Here is an 18,193-nt window from a genome sequence, read left to right as displayed (position 1 = left end):
TTTCTTAACAGCTAAATTCTGCTGTGGAAATGTACCACATTTTCTTTAGCTGTTTCCAGTCTCTAGCTTTGTGAATAGAGAAGCAGTGGGAATGAATGAGCAGTGTGTTTGTGTAAGATGAAGTTTCCTTTGGGTATATCCCCAAACATGGTAGAGCTGGGTATTGAGCTGTATTGATTGGCAGCTTCCTAAGGAACTGCCGTAAAGAGTTCCATAGTGTCGCTGCAAGTGTGCGTTCCTGCCAGCCATGCGTGAGCATTTCCTTAACCTACATCCTCACCAGCATGAGCTGTCATTTTTATTGATCTTTGCCATTCTGACTGGAGTTAGACAGAATCTCAAAGTAGTTTTAATTTGTGCTTGTCTGGTGGCTAATGGTGAACAGTTCTTTAAGTATTTCTTAGCCATTTGTGTTTTGTTTTTTAAGAATTGTGTGTAGTTTTTTACCCCATATTTCAATTGGATATTTTTTTGATGTTCCTTTTTATTTTTTTTTTAGTTCTTCATATATTCTAGATACTAACTCTCTGTCAGATAGATAATTGGTAAAGATATTTTTTTCTTTCTCTTTACTGAAATAATGGTGTCCTTTGCTCCACAATCCCCCCCACCCCCGCTTTATTTCATGTGGTCCCAGTTATTAACTGTCAGTCTTAATGTGTCTGCTATCAGGGTACTGTTCAGAAAGTGTTTTCCCGTGCCAATAATATTGGCACAATATTATTGTTCAAGAATATTTCCTACTTTTTCTTTGTCCAAATCAGAGTATCAGGTTTTATGTTGAGGTCCTTGACTGCACATCTTTTAATCCAAGCATTATTATTTTGTGAGGGAAGAGATCATGTTCATATTCCTAATTGTAAAAATATCTTTTATTCTCCTGATGTAATTGTCATCTCATCTCCAAGAGCTTATTGCCTCTGTGTGCTAACCTAGGCCTAGGCCTGGAAGCTTTTAGCCTCCATACAATTTAAGAATATTTTCAGTCTTGAGACTTCCTGCTGAATAAGCTTACCCTTTCTAGCTCTTTCTGAACTCTGACTGACTGGTCTGGCTCAAAACTCCTATTTAAGCTAACCTGATTCAACCTGGCTTCTCTCAGCTTCTCCTGAAATTGTTCTGCTAGGCCTCTTACTAACTTTGGCAACCAGTTTTCTAATCTTCTGGTTCCTTCTCATTCTCTGGCTTGTTCTGTCTTTACCTGTCTGTAGCTTGTTCTCTTTCTGCAACCTGTCTCTGTACAACTGTCCCAGTAAAACTGCCTCCTTATCTTTTTCTTTCTCTGCTCTCTTAAATTACCCTTTTTTCTCTGTTCTTGTGAGAGTTGAGCAGATCCTACGCTGTCAAATCTTTCTCTGACTCATCACTTTTTCTGCAACTCAATCCCTTTCAAACATGAGTGCTTTCTTCTACAAACTAACTTTACCTTTGTTGTTTGGGATTAAAAGTGTGTACTAAAGGCATGTCTGTATTCCAGCCAGAAGGGTTAAAGGTATGTGTTAAGCTGAGCCACGCCACAGCTAGAAACTACTTTTTTTTAGTAAATAGCACAGTCTCGGGATTCACAGTGTGATCAAATATCCTGCAACACCTAATACCTAGTACAGTTCCTGGTTTGTAATTGCTCAATAAATAAGTATTGGTTGGGAGAAAGGACTACATAATTTCTAATTTTTTAGTGTGTGACTTACAATATTGAGGAATATAATATAATATATTCATGAGAACACTTTTATATATTGCTAAATTTTATTTCAGAAAGATTTATACAATTATATGGAGACAATAGTTTCACTATCTGCTTAATATTATTTGGGGATAATTTGATAAAGAAATCATTGTCTTAGATTAATCGTAATCCTAATGAAGAGAAATATTTTTCCCATGGACTTAAGAACTATGTATATTTTCTTCTTAAGCTATAACACAGGTTTTCAACTTGAAGTATTTTCTCTGTCACAGAATGTGTAATTTATTGTTTTCATGGGATATTTTGTAATCAATAAATACTATGCTTGTTGCTTGCACATCATGACTGAAGCAGCATCTTCAAGTGTTATAGATGCAGAGTGAGGCCTAGGAAGAACCTAGGTACTGTAGCTTGTGTGCTGTGTATGGATTTTAAGCTCTTACTTTAAACTTTCTGAACCATAGGAGAAAAGCTTAAAGGAATTGTTTTCCTTAGAATTGCTATAAGTTTCATTACCCTATTAAAAAAACTCATCATTTCTATAATGCACTGGTAAAATAACATTTTTTATCTTTATAACTTTATGTACATATTGCTCTGCTGCTCAGTGAACTACTAAAAGCAACATAATTTAATATCAGGCACTTGAGTTATGTAGATTTCTGTTGTTTTTTGTCCATGATAAGCAAGTGCTCTACGGTTTAACTACCTTACCAAGTCCTTTACTCTTTGAGACTGCATCACAAGTACCTCAGATTGGCCTTGAGCTCACTGTCTTGACTCTACCTCTGAAGTGCTTGAATCACAGATATGGACCAGGGTCTGCTGAGCATAAAATAAGTACTCTCTTCCAAATGTGTAATGAATAGTTTATTGAACATTTTAAAATACGGTCCAACTAGGAATCAATTACTGCTTTATTAATGTAAGTAAATAGACAGGCTGAGTGATATTTGGAAATCAGGCTATGAAAAATGTAGGGTAACTTATTGTAAGTAGGAAAATAATTCAGGGATTATATTGAAACTAAGGAATCTGGATTATTGTAAAAGTCAGTGCTTGTAAAGAGAAATTAATTTTAAACCATGATAAGACTTAATACATGAATGTTGACTATTTCTGTGTTTTCTTTTTTTGTGGATAGTTTATAGATACTGTTATTAAGATACCCTAAGATCATTACTGAGTTTATTATTGTTTCCATTTATTTAAGCCCAGAAACATAATTTTCTTTTTTCTTTAAGAAAACTTTCTCACTTACTATGCCAAGATGTTCAATTATCACTTGATGCACATGTTATTTTAAATTTTTAATTCTTCTAGTTGGCTTGGACACCTTTTCTGGCTGCATTCAGTGTGGGTCTACAAGACTGTGATGATACTGAAGTGGCCTCTCTTTGCCTAGAAGGGATAAGATGTGCTATCAGAATTGCATGCATTTTCAGCATTCAGGTAACAAAGAGTTTTACCTTAATGGCCAGTTTTGAAAATATACACCGTCAATATAGTTCAACTCATATCATTTTCCTCTGACTTTCTTAAAAACCAGCTTCAAATTTGTGATAAGTTTAAATAATTTTTAAGAGACTGTGATAGAGCAATTCTGTATGATGTTGCTAAACATTGTAAGTATTTATTTTAGATGCCTCTTAAACATCAGAACTAGTTATCTTTAAAAGAACCAAGTACCTAACATACTCTCCATGAAGACAGTCCTTTTAGAGAGTTTATGAAGCTTACGGATGACCTTTAGCTAGACTCTTATATTTCTTAACCCATTTTATATTTCATTGAGAATGTTATGACTTAGCGTATTACAAAATACAGCCTAGCTATAGAGGAAATAATGAACAAATTTATAAATTAGGGTTTTGCTAATATAATTGAAACAGAATTTTCAGTAAACTTATTTTCACTGTATAAATTCATTTATTGACTACTGAAAATCTCATTTTGAATTGTCAGTTCAGATTGTGTCTAGGATTAAGACGTTTATGACCTTTCTGCCTTACTTGAAGATTATAATAATTTTTAGTTTTGTGTGTAATCAGTGACATGTTTGCTAAGATTTACTAAGCGCATAGACATAGACAGTTGGTTTACTAAATTAGAGGCCAGTGTGCTGTGTTTTCAACCATGTAAATACAATTCTCTCTTTCCCCTCCCCCCTCAGCTGGAAAGAGATGCATATGTCCAAGCACTAGCCAGATTTACCTTACTTACAGTGAGTTCTGGTATTACTGAAATGAAACAGAAGAATATCGACACAATAAAAACACTCATCACAGTGGCTCACACTGATGGAAATTATTTAGGAAATTCGTGGCATGAGGTAGAAACACTTTTAACTTTGCAACTCAATTTTTAAAATTAATTGATGCTAAATGTTCTACTGTAATAAGCTTTAATTGTGGGAAGTAATTTATTTTAAATAAACAGCTTGCATAATGATTTATAATGTAATGTTTTTACATTCTAACTGCATATATTTTAAGATACATACTTTTAAAACCTCACTTTTTTTTTTTCTTTCTGTGCTGTAGATCCTGAAGTGCATCAGTCAGTTAGAGCTGGCACAACTTATAGGAACTGGAGTGAAGCCTCGGTACATTTCTGGGACTGTGAGAGGCAGAGAAGGATCTCTCACTGGGACAAAAGATCAGGCTCCAGATGAATTTGTTGGTCTAGGGCTAGGTGAGAGGTTTTAAGTTCCTTTTTAAAAGTGTCAAAACTTTTTTTAATCACGCTGTGTTATTTTTATTATGACAATGAAATATAATTAGAGAAATTGCCCTTTGTCTAACATGTTATAGAGAAAAACAAGATAATAGGAAATTAGTCTTTTTTCACTTGGTCTGGTTTACAGTATTAAATGCTACTCAGTTTCTTCCTTCTAACTATGTAAAGTTAGAAGGAAGTTCAGTTCACTTGCTTCCAAGACTGGACAAGTAACATGTAGACTGGTATAGTTAAGAAATGATGTATCAAAAGATGGCCTAGTCGGCCCTCACTGGAAAGAGAGGCCCATTGGACTTGCAAACTTTATATGCCCCAGTACAGGGGAATGCCAGGGCCAAAAAGTGGGAGTGGGTGGGTAGGGGAGTGGGGGGGAGTGTATTGGGGACTTTTTGGATAGCATTGGAAATGTAAATGAGGAAAATACCTAATAAAAAATTAATTCTAAAAATGGTTAAGAGGAGAAGAAAAAGGACTAGGACCATATGTTGATTTCAATTTGGATTGAGTAAAATTAGTTCCTGGTGGTAGTTAACTAAAATAATCTAACAGTGCAATCTGGCAGAATGTCTCAGTGATACCATTGCATAATGTGAAGCATGAATCTGTTGGGGCCGGCCTGCGGCTCTCATGTCCGGGTTCAAGCCTGGGAGGCAGCCTGGAGCTGAAAAAGAAGAGGGAAACTAGGCGGAGAGAGAGAGATGGAACCAAGACAGGATTCTGATCAAGGCTCAAATTTTTAATGGCGGACAAGCTTTATAAAGGAGAGGGGAAGCCCATTCCCCCCAAATCATCCTTGGAGCCCAGCTGCAGGTGACCACGTGTAGGCTGAACAGGGAGGCAGGCTCCACCCTAAGTAATCTCCTTACTGGCAAGTTCTCCTTAGCCTGCTTCAGCCTTGTTGGAGGCTACATGAATCCTTGCTGTTGAGTTCAAGTGCATTAGGTTTGCTGGTCCAGCAGTAGAGTTTAGAACTGCCTCAGGAGTGGCACGGGAAACCTAGAAGTCTACTTCTAAACAGTAGAGCAACAATTACTGCATAAGATGGCAAAAGATACGGCAAAAGCTGTTCACAGACAGGTGAATGTGCGTCAGTGACTGAATAACTGAAACATCAGAGAGAATATAGGAAATGAGAGGGTTAGTTGCCAAAGTCAGCTGCGGCAAGTAGAACTGCAGGGTTCCATTACAGCAGAGATTAAACACCAATAAAAACCTGCAGCTATACATTTTAGTTTAGAGAAACAGTGATGCTTGCTAACACTTAGTACATTTTAAAGTGAATACATGTTTATGCATTGTATTGTAGTGCTACTTAGATTTCAGTAATAAAAAGTGACCTAACATTTCCCTTCATAAAAATAATTTACATGAAGATACATCAGACCACCAAAAAAAAAAAAAACAAACAAAAACAACTTGTTGCTAGGCAACTGTAGAAACCAGTAACTCCTCTTATCCTTTAATTAATAACTTTATCTTAATCTGTATTGATATATTCTCTATTTCACTATGTTGTCAAGGTGTATGATTCTCTTGCCTTCACCTTCCAAGATAACAAGGGTGAGCCATTATGTCTGCTTTTTGTGTGAACTTTGTCCTTTGTCATAGTTTTGGTTTTGTTTTTTAAATTTCCTCTATCCTCCATTCATTTCTGTTTGTCAAGGGATTACTTCTAACTCTGCTTATGAGAAAACTACTACTGACTCAGGCTTTTTTGAACAGAGGCCTCCCTTTGAGCTGCCTTACTGGTTTTTACCCAGCCTATGTAACAAGTGCTCGCCTTTGCCTCAGTGCTTACATAGATAGCAGGTCCTTTGCTGAGCAGAATGCTTTATTTAGTATTTAACCCAGAAAGGGGTGTATACATGCATAGCTGAGACACTTTAAACTACTATTTTTCCATATTAACTAGCATCTGTTCACCAAACATTCTATGAAACCATATTGACAGCATTGAACATAGACATGAGTCACTGTTCTAGAGGTCCTGATACCTGGGAGAATGGAATTGATAAACAAGGTGGACTAAACTCTCATGCAATAGCCAACTTTATTCAGAGCACCAGACATTTTATACCAAGCAATTAAGGTAGGTCGGATGAGGAAGGTTCACATGAGTTCAAGCTATATACAATCACAAGGACAAGCCACGTGTGGCAAAAACATGGGTTTGTCATAAAAGGGATAATTTAAAACACTTAACTGAATGACAACAGAAAGCAATAGTGATTAATCCATACCCCTGGGAGGAGCACGAAAATGCATTCCAAGAACAATTTCATGTTTTGAATAAACTGAGGTTACGAGACTCTTGTTTTCTTCACACCTTCTCCCAAGCACTCAGGAGTCTCACCACTCCATTCCTAGACTGTGTTCTGACAGTCAAGCCTTGATGTCCCTGAGATTTCATTCCGTACATAAAGAGTATAGTATATCCCGACAGCCAACACATACTCTGCAGTGCACTTTAAACCATCTCTAGATGGCTTATAATATCAAATAGAAAGCAAACTATGCAAATAGTTACACATAAGTAGAAATAAACATTTTATAAGTATAGTACAGGGACAATTTTTCTCCCAAATATATTTCTCATTTTTATTTTTTATGATTGATTTATGTTTTATTTTATGAGCATTGTTGTTTTGCCTGTATATATCTGTCTATCTATCTAGATAGATCTGTACGAGGGTATCAGATCCCCTGTAACTGAAGTTACAGACAGTAGTAAGCTGTCATGTGGATGTTTGGAACTGAACCCAGGTTCTCTGGAAGAGCAGCCAGTGTTAAGTGCTAAGCCTCTCTTCAGCTCCCTCATTTTTATTTTATTTTAATTTATTTACTAGGTTTATTTTTCTAGACAGGGTTTTTCTGTACCTGGCTGTTTTGGTTGGCCTCAAACTCAGAGATTCACTTGCCTCTGCCTCCCAAATTGTAGGATTAAAAGCATGCTCTAACACCGCCTTTTATTTTTTTTAATTAAAATATAATTGCATCATTTTCCCTTTTTCTTTCTTCTCTTTAAACCCTCCAAAGAAAGTCTTTTATAGATATGAAACTAACCTGTAGAGGGCAAACTGTACATGAAAGAACATGTTTGTAGCTTTTATGTTTTAAAAACAGAAACTTTAAATTCATTAAAAACATCAAGCCCAAGGGCAGGATAGCAAGATGACTCAGCCTTGCTTGCTGCCTGCCCAGGCTCATGATCTCAGGTGGGTCTTATCTCCAGCACTGCAAAAACAACAAACAGTCCACCCCAGACATGAAACTGTTTAGCTGGCCATGCACATATATGTGCATGTCATAATCTCAGCATTTGGGAGATGGAAGCAGAAGGATGACAGGTCCAAAGTCAGCCTGGGCTACATAGTGAAGCTGTCTGAAAATATATAATTTTGAAATTTGAGTAGGCCTCCCGTGCACATTATTTGAAAATTCAGTGGCTTTGCCACACAAGTCTTGTAAGAATACATTCAGCATTTATTTTTCTTAGCCTAAGTATAAGTAATTTGATCAAATGGAAATTGTCTGCTGCTACTGTGCTACCACATAACTCTGTGAGAGGCGTACACGCTTGTTAAATAGCTTGAGTTCCTTTATACATTCTTTGTTTGCTTTAATTATTTTAAATATTTATTTATTTGTATTTCACAAGCATTGGTTTGGTTTGGTTTTTTTGTTTTTGTTTTTTGTTTGCTTGGTTTTTAGTTTTTGGTTTTGTTTTCGTCTTGTTTTGTTTTTCGAGACAGGGTTTCTCTGTGTAGCCCTGGCTGTCCTGGAACTCACTCTGTAGACCAGGCTGGCCTCGAAATCAGAGATCCTCCTGTTTCTGCCTCCCAAGGGCTGGGATTAAAGGCATGCGCCACCACTGCCCGGCCCTAAGCATTGGTATTTTACCTACATGTGAATATATGTGAGGGTGTCAGATCTCTTAGAACTAGAGTTACAGGCAGCTGTGAGCTTCCATGTGGGTGCTGGGAATTGAACCCAGGTTCTCTGGAAAAAGAGCCCATGTTCACAAACCACCAAGCCATCTCTCCAGCCCCTCTTTAATTATTTTTATAAATGATTATAAATCACATTAAGTATAAAAAGTTTAAAACCTCTCTAGAATGTGTATGTCGATTGATGCACAACTCAAGTTATGTGATGACTGGTACTCCATCCTCTGATACTGTGTTCTTCCTTCAGTTCCTACTTGTATATATGTTAGATGCTCTTTGGAACTGCTCCCCACCACCTACTCTAGCATTTACTTAATGCCTTCGTCCTTGATTTCTAGTGTTAAAGAGACTGTCAGCTTATCTCTCCTACCTCTTCCTATTTCAGTATGCTACCCAGTTACTTCCTGGGGAAACTGTGGAGCATGACAGTCTTTAAAATGGCAAGTGATTCTGTGTCCTAAATGACTGCATTGCTGGGTGGCTGGAACATCCTTGTAATCGTAGCACTTGGGAAACCACAGAGTGCTGCACAGTGGGAGTCTTCTCAAGAAAAAGAAAAAAACAGTAGTTCATTAAATGTGACAGTCATTCTAAAAATGAAACTCACTTGGTGGAGTGCTTGCCTGCATTTGTAAGGCCCTAGGTTTGATCCCAGCAGCAAAACAAAAAGGTGTCACAATCTTAACACCCTTAGACTCCATTTCTTGTTTCTTTAGAGTTTGTTTGGAGGTTTTAGTGGGAAGCAGATATTCATATGTTTTTAATCAAAAGGCTGTCTTTCTCTATGGGGGAAAAGTCATCCTTCTGACCTGAGCACATGGCTACTGGGAGGGTGTGCTGTGAGCCTAATAACCAACCCTGGTGAGGAGTGGGTGTCAGATGTCACTGCTGGTCACCTCATAATCCCTGGTGTCATTAGAACTCCATCTCCTGCTCTTTTTCCCATTCCTATGCTTTCTGCTCAGTTTTTTATTATGACCACACAGAGTAGGTTGAAGTGTGACGTAAGCTCACATGCTTCCTCCCATTACTTTAACTATCTTTCTGATGCTTTTCCATCATCTTCCTTTTCCATATATTTAGCCTTCCAAGTGTAGCATCAGTTAATATTTCATCATATCTAAAGAGTTACCATGAGCTATTCTCTTATTTATCAGCATTAGTCTTGTTAACAAACATATATAGTCTATTTCAGCTATTAAGTAACCTTTACATTGTATTGAAACTTACTGTGTATCTTTCTCTGCTGGTAAATTAACTGAGTGTAGTCCTGTCTTTTGTATACTGCTTAGTTCCTACAATAGAATTTGAACTCACTGGCTTAAATGTTGTCTGCTGTCTTTTCATTCAGAAGAGAATTTAATATTTGATCAGTAGGATTAACAAGTATTCGTTAGGTACCTACTTTGGGTTTAATATTGATTGGGGTAGGAACATATGAAAGTTGTTTATGACTTGATTCTTAACTTTCAGAGAATTTTCAGTCCGGGTGAGAAGGCAGTATTAGACTGTGTGAATAGTTGTAGTGTGAGTAATACTTTGCTGAGTCAGATAAATGAGAACAACAGAGTCATTGGACACGCACGTTGGATACTATGATTGAGCCTACATGAATAAAGACATACACTGATTAAAATGTTAAAGAGGAGTACTTAAATGGCAGGGGGAAGAATTTCTACCCCAACATAGTAAATAAAAGGAAGGCCTCAGTGTAGAAGTGTTGGTCTTGTGAGTGAAGAAAAGATTGTAGAGAGAAATAATTCTGGGAACTTTAAGCAATCTAGGACTGAGACTCTAAGAGCCTAAACTATGGAAGGAATGGAAATACATAGATAAAGTGAAAACCCGATCTAAAGACCCCAATGTAAAATGAAAAATAAGCTACATACCTTTTGTATTCCAAGAAGGAAAAACCAGGGCACTGTCACAACCAAGTCAAGTAAAACCAAACCCTGACTGTATGAGTAACTCAGTATCCAATGTGTGGGCTTCACTCAAATCTTCTGGGTTCCAAAGGGCTTGGACAGTGTGTGGTTCACAGCACATGCAACTTGTCATAGACTCAGGCTGTCTACACTCCACAGCTGCTGCTGTCCTTAGCAGCCATTTCATGATACTGGCATCTCCAAAAATGCTAAGTCTCTGCTGCAGAAGATCTGCATAGAGCACTCTTGGGCTGTTTTCTCTAACTCTGCCACATAGCCACACCCTCTCACTATGACACCTCCAAGCATGGGGCTTCTGTGTCAGCTGAGGCTGAACTATCATCAGTGGCCTCACTGCTCTCTCAGTGCCAAGTCTCAGCTGCTCTTCATGATTCCTTCGTGCCTTATGACTGGTACCATGTGGGAGAATTCAGCTGCCAGCATAGCATACAGCTTTAGTTTCCTCTGGAACACAGTAGCTCTGTATGCTGACTGTGTTGAAATACTTCCTAGAAGATTGTTTATTGATGATGCTGGTGTCTTCCTAATCATCATTGACTTCTCAGCTTAGCTGTCTGGTATCAATTGTTCCCCTCTTCAGCTCCAGACAACTCAGATCCTTAATACAAAGTATCACACAAACAGCCCAGCAGAGTCTGAAGTGGCCCCTCAACTAACCTGTAAACCTTCACAAGCCAGGCCCACATCATTTATACTATTTTCATCATTATTCTTAGTTTCTACAACAGTTCGGTGAAGCTTTGAACACCAGTTTGCACAATCCTCCCCCAAACAACATGACCAAGTCTGTTAAAGTAATACTCTACTTTTGTGACAATTTCTTCCTTAGTTATAGTTTCTATTGCTATTATAAAGTACCATGACCAAAAACAACTTGGGGAACATTTTCAAGGAACCTGGAGGCCCAAACAAGATGATACAGATGACGTGGAGGATGCCTGGTTACTGGCTTGATCCATAGTTTATTCAGCTGTGTTCTTTTAGTACCCAAGGACCACCAACCCAGAGGCAGCCCCACCCACAGGGAGCTGAGTCCTCCCACATCAACCGTCCATCAAGAAAATGCAGCATAAGCAAGCCAAGCATTTTCCTATGCTGGTCTGGGCATTTTCTCAATTAAAAAATGACTCTAGCTGTGTTGAGCTGACATAAAACTAACCAACATATATCGAAGATAATCCTGAAGTATAGTTTAAAAACTAGTATTGTTTCACTGTCTAACATGGAACAGTTTTGGAAGCAACAGGAAAAATTCTTATAAATAAGAGAATGTTACACTATACAAAGAATATTCAGTAAACCCTTGTAAACAAGAGGTTAGAGATTAAATGACAGTCAGTAATTCTTATGTGACCAGCCAAGCAGAAGATAGCAATAGAACTTGTTCATTTCACAAAGATTAAGGGAAACTTTGTCCAGGACCACTAATTTTGTGATCTAAAGTCATAGTACTCTTACTTTGTGTGATCCTTGCAAATGGGTCTTATAATAATAAACCATGCCTTGCTTATTACGTAGTTTATCACACTGAGCACTTGTGGCCTTGATTTACACCTGCCTTTGGTGTCTCCCAGTACATCATTTCTTAGAAGGAAAATAACTGACTTTAGAAATGTATTCTAGAACTTTTCATTGCATTGTTTTCTAATTAAAATGGGGTGTGCTTTCTCTTATGTGTGGCAGTTGGAGGAAATGTGGACTGGAAGCAGATAGCCAGTATTCAGGAGTCTATTGGAGAAACCAGCTCTCAAAGTGTGGTAGTTGCTGTGGATAGGTAAGGTATTCACTTTCTCCCCTATTCACTGTTGCAACACTGTTTTGCTCCTTGTTTAAAAATTAAAAAAAAAAAAAAAAAAAAAAAATTTGCCAAAATAACCTTTTGAAGTAATGTAAGACTTTTGTGACATTCTATGATTTAGATGATAAGGTGATAAAGTACCTTTAATTTTAGTTTCACAAATGTAAAATACAGGGAGGATCTTAATTATATAAAAATGTGTTACAATTAGTACTGGAAATATTAAGAAAATACAATTCTTGATGAAAAAAACACAAATCATTCTTTATAGAGAATTATCTTTTTTAAACCCTTGGAAAGTAAGTTTATCTTTCCTGGTACATTAAAATAGCATTACGGATAAAGCAAATAGGTTTGGCTAGAAATTTTCATTTACTTCTTTGGAAAGCTCTTCAATATTGTCATATTCTATACATTTCTAGGTAAATATTCTCAAAACTGAAACTACTTTTTACAATACTGGCCTTCAACATTTTTTAAACTACTTATATTTGAAGACTTTAGAAATGTACCTGTCTTTACTTGATGGTCTAGATACTCAGGCTAATTCATTGTTTACTTTACTTCAGATAAAACTGGGGACTAGGGGAGATGCATACCTGAGCTCTTTCTCACTGCTAGCTAGTTTTGTATTGATGATCACAGTGTTCTGCTTTATTCTTTATTGATAGAGAAATTTAGGATCTGTCCAGAGCCTTTCTTCCTCTGTACACTTACACAGCTGGGTAGTAGCTTCCTATCTTAGTTTAAGTTTCATTGCTGTGAAGAAACACATGACCAAGGGACAACAGTTAATTGGGGCTGGCTTACAGGTTCAGTCAGTCCATTATCATGGCAGGAAGCGTAGCAGTGTCCAGGCAGACATGGTGCTGGAAAAGGACCTGAGAGTTCTGGCATCTTGATCAGAAGGCAGTCAGGAGAAGACTGGCTTCCACTTGGTTAGGAGGAGGGTCTCATTACCCACCCCCACAGTGACACACTTCCTCCAAGAAGACCACACCTCCTAATAGTGCCACTCCCTGGGCCAAACATATTCAAATCACCACACTGCCATTTTTGCTCCCAGGCTATCTTCCATTCAGATGTCTTCTAGAAAGTCATCTTTGTGGTTATTATGAGAATCTATTTAGATACTACAAGAATTAGAAGAATATTGAAGAAGTTAAGGCATGACTATAAATGCCTCCATAGGCTGCTGTGCTCTATACATGGGTTAGTGTTAGTGGAACATGGCTAGAAAGAGAGTAACCCCTTAGAGGCTACCAAGCCAGTAAGAATTTGAATGCCCTTACCCAGCTTGTGTGTCTTCCTACCGTAATCCCGAATGGTTCTCCACAACCTCAGGTTGCTGTGGTAGTTCTCCTTCTCCCTTACCTTTGCTCTTCACTCTTTGCTGCCATCACAGACTGTGGCACCATTCCCTGTGACTGCAGGGTCTCCATTTTACTACTCTATAGTGTACCATTGGCTTTTTTTTTCTTTTCTTTTCAATTAAATCCTTATTTCTTTAATGTCTTTTCTGTTGTTCTCTTATATTACTTTAATTTTTTACTATAGTGTTTTTTGCTAACGACTTTTTTTGACTACCTGTCAACCCTCCTCCCGGTTTCCAGCCAGCCCCTTCAAACATTTCTCCTAACCATTCCTCCCTCAGTTCCCCAACAGTCACAGGCCCTTCTCCAGTTTTCCCAATACCAGCAGCTCCAAACTGTAACAACTGTTATAGCCTATCTGCTCAGCTCAGCTTCTCCTGGCTCAACTGTGTCCTAACAATATCTTCTGTACCAACTGCCTTCTCTTCTCTCTCTGCTAGCCCCCAATTCCCTGTCATAGCCTCAGCTAGCCTTTTTATAACCTTTCCTGTTCTCAGAAATCCAAGAGGCAGACAACACCGAAGGTCATAGACTCAAGCAGTTCTAACACCTAAGAACTCTTAAAGGGCCAGTTGACTAGCAACTGGGATCCTTTATAGGGACAGGCCCACAAGATATGTAACACTAAACTTTGCCTTCTATCAGAATGCCTCTAGTTTGAGAGAAATCAGCTGATCATATTTGCATGGTCTAGCAGTTTTTACTTTGGGTGAGATGAGAGCTTTGTACTTTCTCAGTATTTCATGTTTTGGATTCAGTCTAACCATTGGGCTAGAAGGAATGCAGTTTTCTTGATTTTACTTTCTCAGTATTTCATGTTTTGGATTCAGTCTAACCATTGGGCTAGAAAGAATGCAGTTTTCTTGATTTTACTTTCTCAGTATTTCATGTTTTGGATTCAGTCTAACCATTGGGCTAGAAGGAATGCAGTTTTCTTGATTTTACTTTCTCAGTATTTCATGTTTTGGATTCAGTCTAACCATTGGGCTAGAAGGAATGCAGTTTTCTTGATTTTACTTTCTCAGTATTTCATGTTTTGGATTCAGTCTAACCATTGGGCTAGAAGGAATGCAGTTTTCTTGATTTTTTTTTCCCCCCATGATTGTTTTTGCCAAGTTTTTAAATTACTTCATTTTACTCAAAAGACAGGTACAAAAGGTCTTAAGCCATTCCTTATCAGGAACTTGATTAACATAAAATTATCAGTAATACTTGAAAAGCCTTTCCTGGTAAACCAACTCATTGCTTTTACAATTAATACACCTAAGAAATGTTAACACTCCAGGCCATGACTTTTGAGTTGGCATAACAGAAATAAGACTTCATAAGGTTTTTAATTATATGTTATTTTTCCCCAGAATATTCACCGGATCCACAAGGCTAGATGGAAATGCTATTGGTGAGCATGAATATTTATTTGACTCCTAAGATGTCCTTTTGTCTAAAATGCTTTAAAGTTAAGATTAAAATGCAAATGTATTTATTTTATAGTTGATTTTGTCCGTTGGCTATGTGCTGTGTCTATGGATGAATTGCTTTCTACTACACACCCAAGAATGTTTAGTCTACAAAAAATAGTAGAAATATCATACTATAACATGGGAAGAATAAGGCTGCAGTGGTCTCGGATTTGGGAAGTTATTGGAGATCATTTTAATAAGGTATTTGAATAATCATAGTATTTGTTTGCATTTGCAATATTTGTTTTAATTTTCCTAATCATAATATGATTGATTGCTTTCCTTCTAAGCAATTGTTTGTTACAATTTTTAAAATAAATTTAGAAAACCTTTCAGGAATCATGCTACAAACTTATTACCAGCAGTTGGGGAAGTTGAGGCAGAACATCTATGAGTTCAAGGCTAGCTTGGGCTGCATGTGTGTAGCAAGATCCTGTCTCAAAAGGAAGGGCAGGAGAGATGGTTGTTTACAGAGAGATGGTTGTTACCAGTTCCCTGTGTCCACGTCTAGCAGCTCCTGACTACCTATAGTTAAAAACTGTACTTCAGAGGGACCCTGTGACCATTCTGCTCTACCTTCTTTTTTTTTTTTTTAATTTTTAATATTTTTTATTACGTATTTTCCTCAATTACATTTCCAATGCTATTCCAAAAGTCCCCCATACCCCCCTCCCCACTTCCCTACCCACCCATTCCCATTCTTGTACACCCACACACATGTACAAATACACCACAGAAAATACAATTATACAATGACCTATTTTTTCTTAAGGAAATGCAGAAACTCTTTGAGTTGAATTCTTTTTAGAAATGATTGCTGAAACTTTTCACAGACTCTAAGTTACTGAGCTGTGTTTTTCTCATACTTGTGCCTTGTGAAGAGCCTAGAATTTGCCTCAATGCTGCTTATTTTGTACTTCTTTCTTAAGTCAGAAATGAAAATTATAGTTTTACCTGTAACATTAGCATCTTGGTCTTGTTGCCCTTCCAGGTTGGTTGCAATCCTAATGAAGATGTAGCCATATTTGCAGTAGACTCTCTGAGGCAGCTATCAATGAAGTTTTTAGAGAAAGGAGAGCTAGCAAACTTCAGATTCCAAAAGGATTTCTTACGACCTTTTGAACATATAATGAAACGAAACAGGTAATAACAGTTTTTGAGTTGAATAATATCAGTATTAATTTATTATGTTCTATGCCAAGGGAAAAAATAGAAAAAAGAGAAAGAAATGGGTTGAGTTTTATGTGATATATTTTAAGCAATTATATTGCTATTTTAGGTCTCCAACAATTCGAGATATGGTTGTACGGTGTATAGCACAAATGGTTAATTCTCAGGCTGCAAATATTCGCTCAGGATGGAAGAACATTTTCTCAGTATTCCATCTAGCTGCATCAGACCAAGATGAAAGCATAGTAGAACTTGCATTTCAGACAACAGGGCACATTGTCAGTAAGTATTCTTTAACTGTTCAAGTGCAAATAGAAAAGCTGGATGTATTTAGTTGGTAAATGAGGTGCAGTAAGATTATGACTGTAGTATGGTTTTTAGATTTACAAATGTTGTTTTTAAAACTAGAGTGAAAAAAATCACAGTAATTGTTGTAATAGTAGTTTCAGCACAAAAACCAAAGGAAATAAGAGATAGCTTATTCTGGAGCCATTTTGTGTGACTGTGGTCCAGGGGTACAGATATGATTACTCCAAATTCTATGTTCCAGAATGGAAGCAGTTTCACAGGGTTTTTATAATTTTACAGAGCAAAGAAAGTCATAAATCAAACAAACTTTACAATATAGTGGTGGGTACATCAGAGAGGTAGATACATTGAGATGGGAGTTCCAAGGTGCTATTGATGACATTCTTCGTCATGAATGGTAGAAGCTAGTGTTCTGCTAAGTTAATCTCTTCTAAGAGATTTTTGTTTATTATCATAAAATATTAGTTCAGATATAGAGTAGGTCAAAGAATGGTTGTTCCAGAAATTAGAACTAGCACAAGATACGTAGTAGTAAGCCTATAAAACTTTAATTTGTCTTCAGTACTGAAATTCCAGCCTTCCCATCAGTCTCTGCAGACACAGAAACTCCCTCCAAGAGTTTTGTGTTCGCAGCCAGGCACAGGTTTTCAGGAATTTTGTTCACAGTAGGAATGGTGATGGTGGGGGTGGGGGTGGGGGTGGGGGTGGTGGTGTTTTTAACATATATTGAGGATTACTAGATGACATGTACTGTAATACAACTGTCCTTGTATGCATTGTTAAAAACAGGTATCCAGGGGATAGTTAATTTTGCATATCTATTCAACAAAAGCTAAAATGCACCTATTACTTTATTGTGTTGTATGTTTATAGTGCAAATGAAATAGACACATTTCTGTTACAGGTATCTTTTGCTCCAGGAACAAACTGTGCTACCAGCCCCCACCCAGATTCCCTTGAATCCATGGATAAAAAACACAGACACACATTGCTCAATTTCAGCTTGCTTTATCGGCACAATTGCTGGGCTCTACTTATCTCCTGCCTGGAGAAGCTTGCTCTTACCAAGCTTAGCTCCACACCTCTCAACCTGCCCTTGACTTTAGTTGCTTAGTTACATTTAGTCTCAGCTCAACGTTCCAGTTGCCTGCCTGTAAAATTGGCCTGTGACCACTTGGCCCAAGATCTCACATGGCTGCTTTGCTTTTCTCTCTCCAAAGCATGGCGCGATCTCTCTCCTCTCCTCACATCTGTCTCCTGCGGGACCCAAGCAATTAGAACCCCTGGAGAACAGAACGTTAGCATCAGAACCACCCCTACACATTTCCACTTGCCTTACTACTTAGGACAAGCTAGCTGAAAAAGACAGGCTTGGACCCATTTTTTGTTAGATGTCAAAGCCCTGACAACCTGTAAGAAGTATGTACATTTGAAGTTAACGTATTTTGCGTACAATTAAAATAATTGAAATATGCCGTTATTTCTATTTCTTTTTCTCTGTTTTAGCTCTTGTATTTGAAAAGCACTTTCCGGCCACCATTGATTCTTTCCAGGATGCAGTGAAGTGTTTGTCTGAATTCGCATGTAATGCAGCTTTCCCAGACACAAGTATGGAAGCAATCCGACTTATTCGCCATTGTGCAAAATATGTGTCTGATAGACCGCAGGTATACATCATTTAGTAAACAAAATTTAAATATTGAGTACAATCTTAAATCTATATTTGTTTGGGAAGTTAGAGTAGAGGAAGCATGTATTTTG

The 18,193-nt window shown here is 37.5% G+C and overlaps 1 protein-coding gene across 1 annotated transcript in view; it reads left to right on the top strand.

Moving 5' to 3' along the window:
- Arfgef1 (ARF guanine nucleotide exchange factor 1) overlaps positions 1 to 18,193 on the top strand; it is a 98,381-nt gene that overhangs the window by 60,556 nt on the left and 19,632 nt on the right. Inside the window, exons 20-28 of the mRNA XM_021167539.3 lie at positions 3,014 to 3,142; positions 3,864 to 4,022; positions 4,234 to 4,384; positions 12,006 to 12,096; positions 14,852 to 14,892; positions 14,985 to 15,154; positions 15,945 to 16,096; positions 16,233 to 16,405; positions 17,939 to 18,099. Of these exons, the coding sequence (XP_021023198.1) occupies positions 3,014 to 3,142; positions 3,864 to 4,022; positions 4,234 to 4,384; positions 12,006 to 12,096; positions 14,852 to 14,892; positions 14,985 to 15,154; positions 15,945 to 16,096; positions 16,233 to 16,405; positions 17,939 to 18,099 (1,227 nt within the window). The remainder of the gene's footprint in view (positions 1 to 3,013; positions 3,143 to 3,863; positions 4,023 to 4,233; positions 4,385 to 12,005; positions 12,097 to 14,851; positions 14,893 to 14,984; positions 15,155 to 15,944; positions 16,097 to 16,232; positions 16,406 to 17,938; positions 18,100 to 18,193) is intronic.

Source organism: Mus caroli, unplaced genomic scaffold (genome assembly GCF_978045245.1).
Source record: "Mus caroli unplaced genomic scaffold, Mus_caroli_1 scaffold_1, whole genome shotgun sequence".
In the NCBI taxonomy this organism is placed as follows: Eukaryota; Metazoa; Chordata; class Mammalia; order Rodentia; family Muridae; genus Mus; species Mus caroli.
The sequence above is the reverse complement of the archived record's forward strand: the minus strand, read 5'-3'. Positions and strand labels throughout refer to the sequence as shown.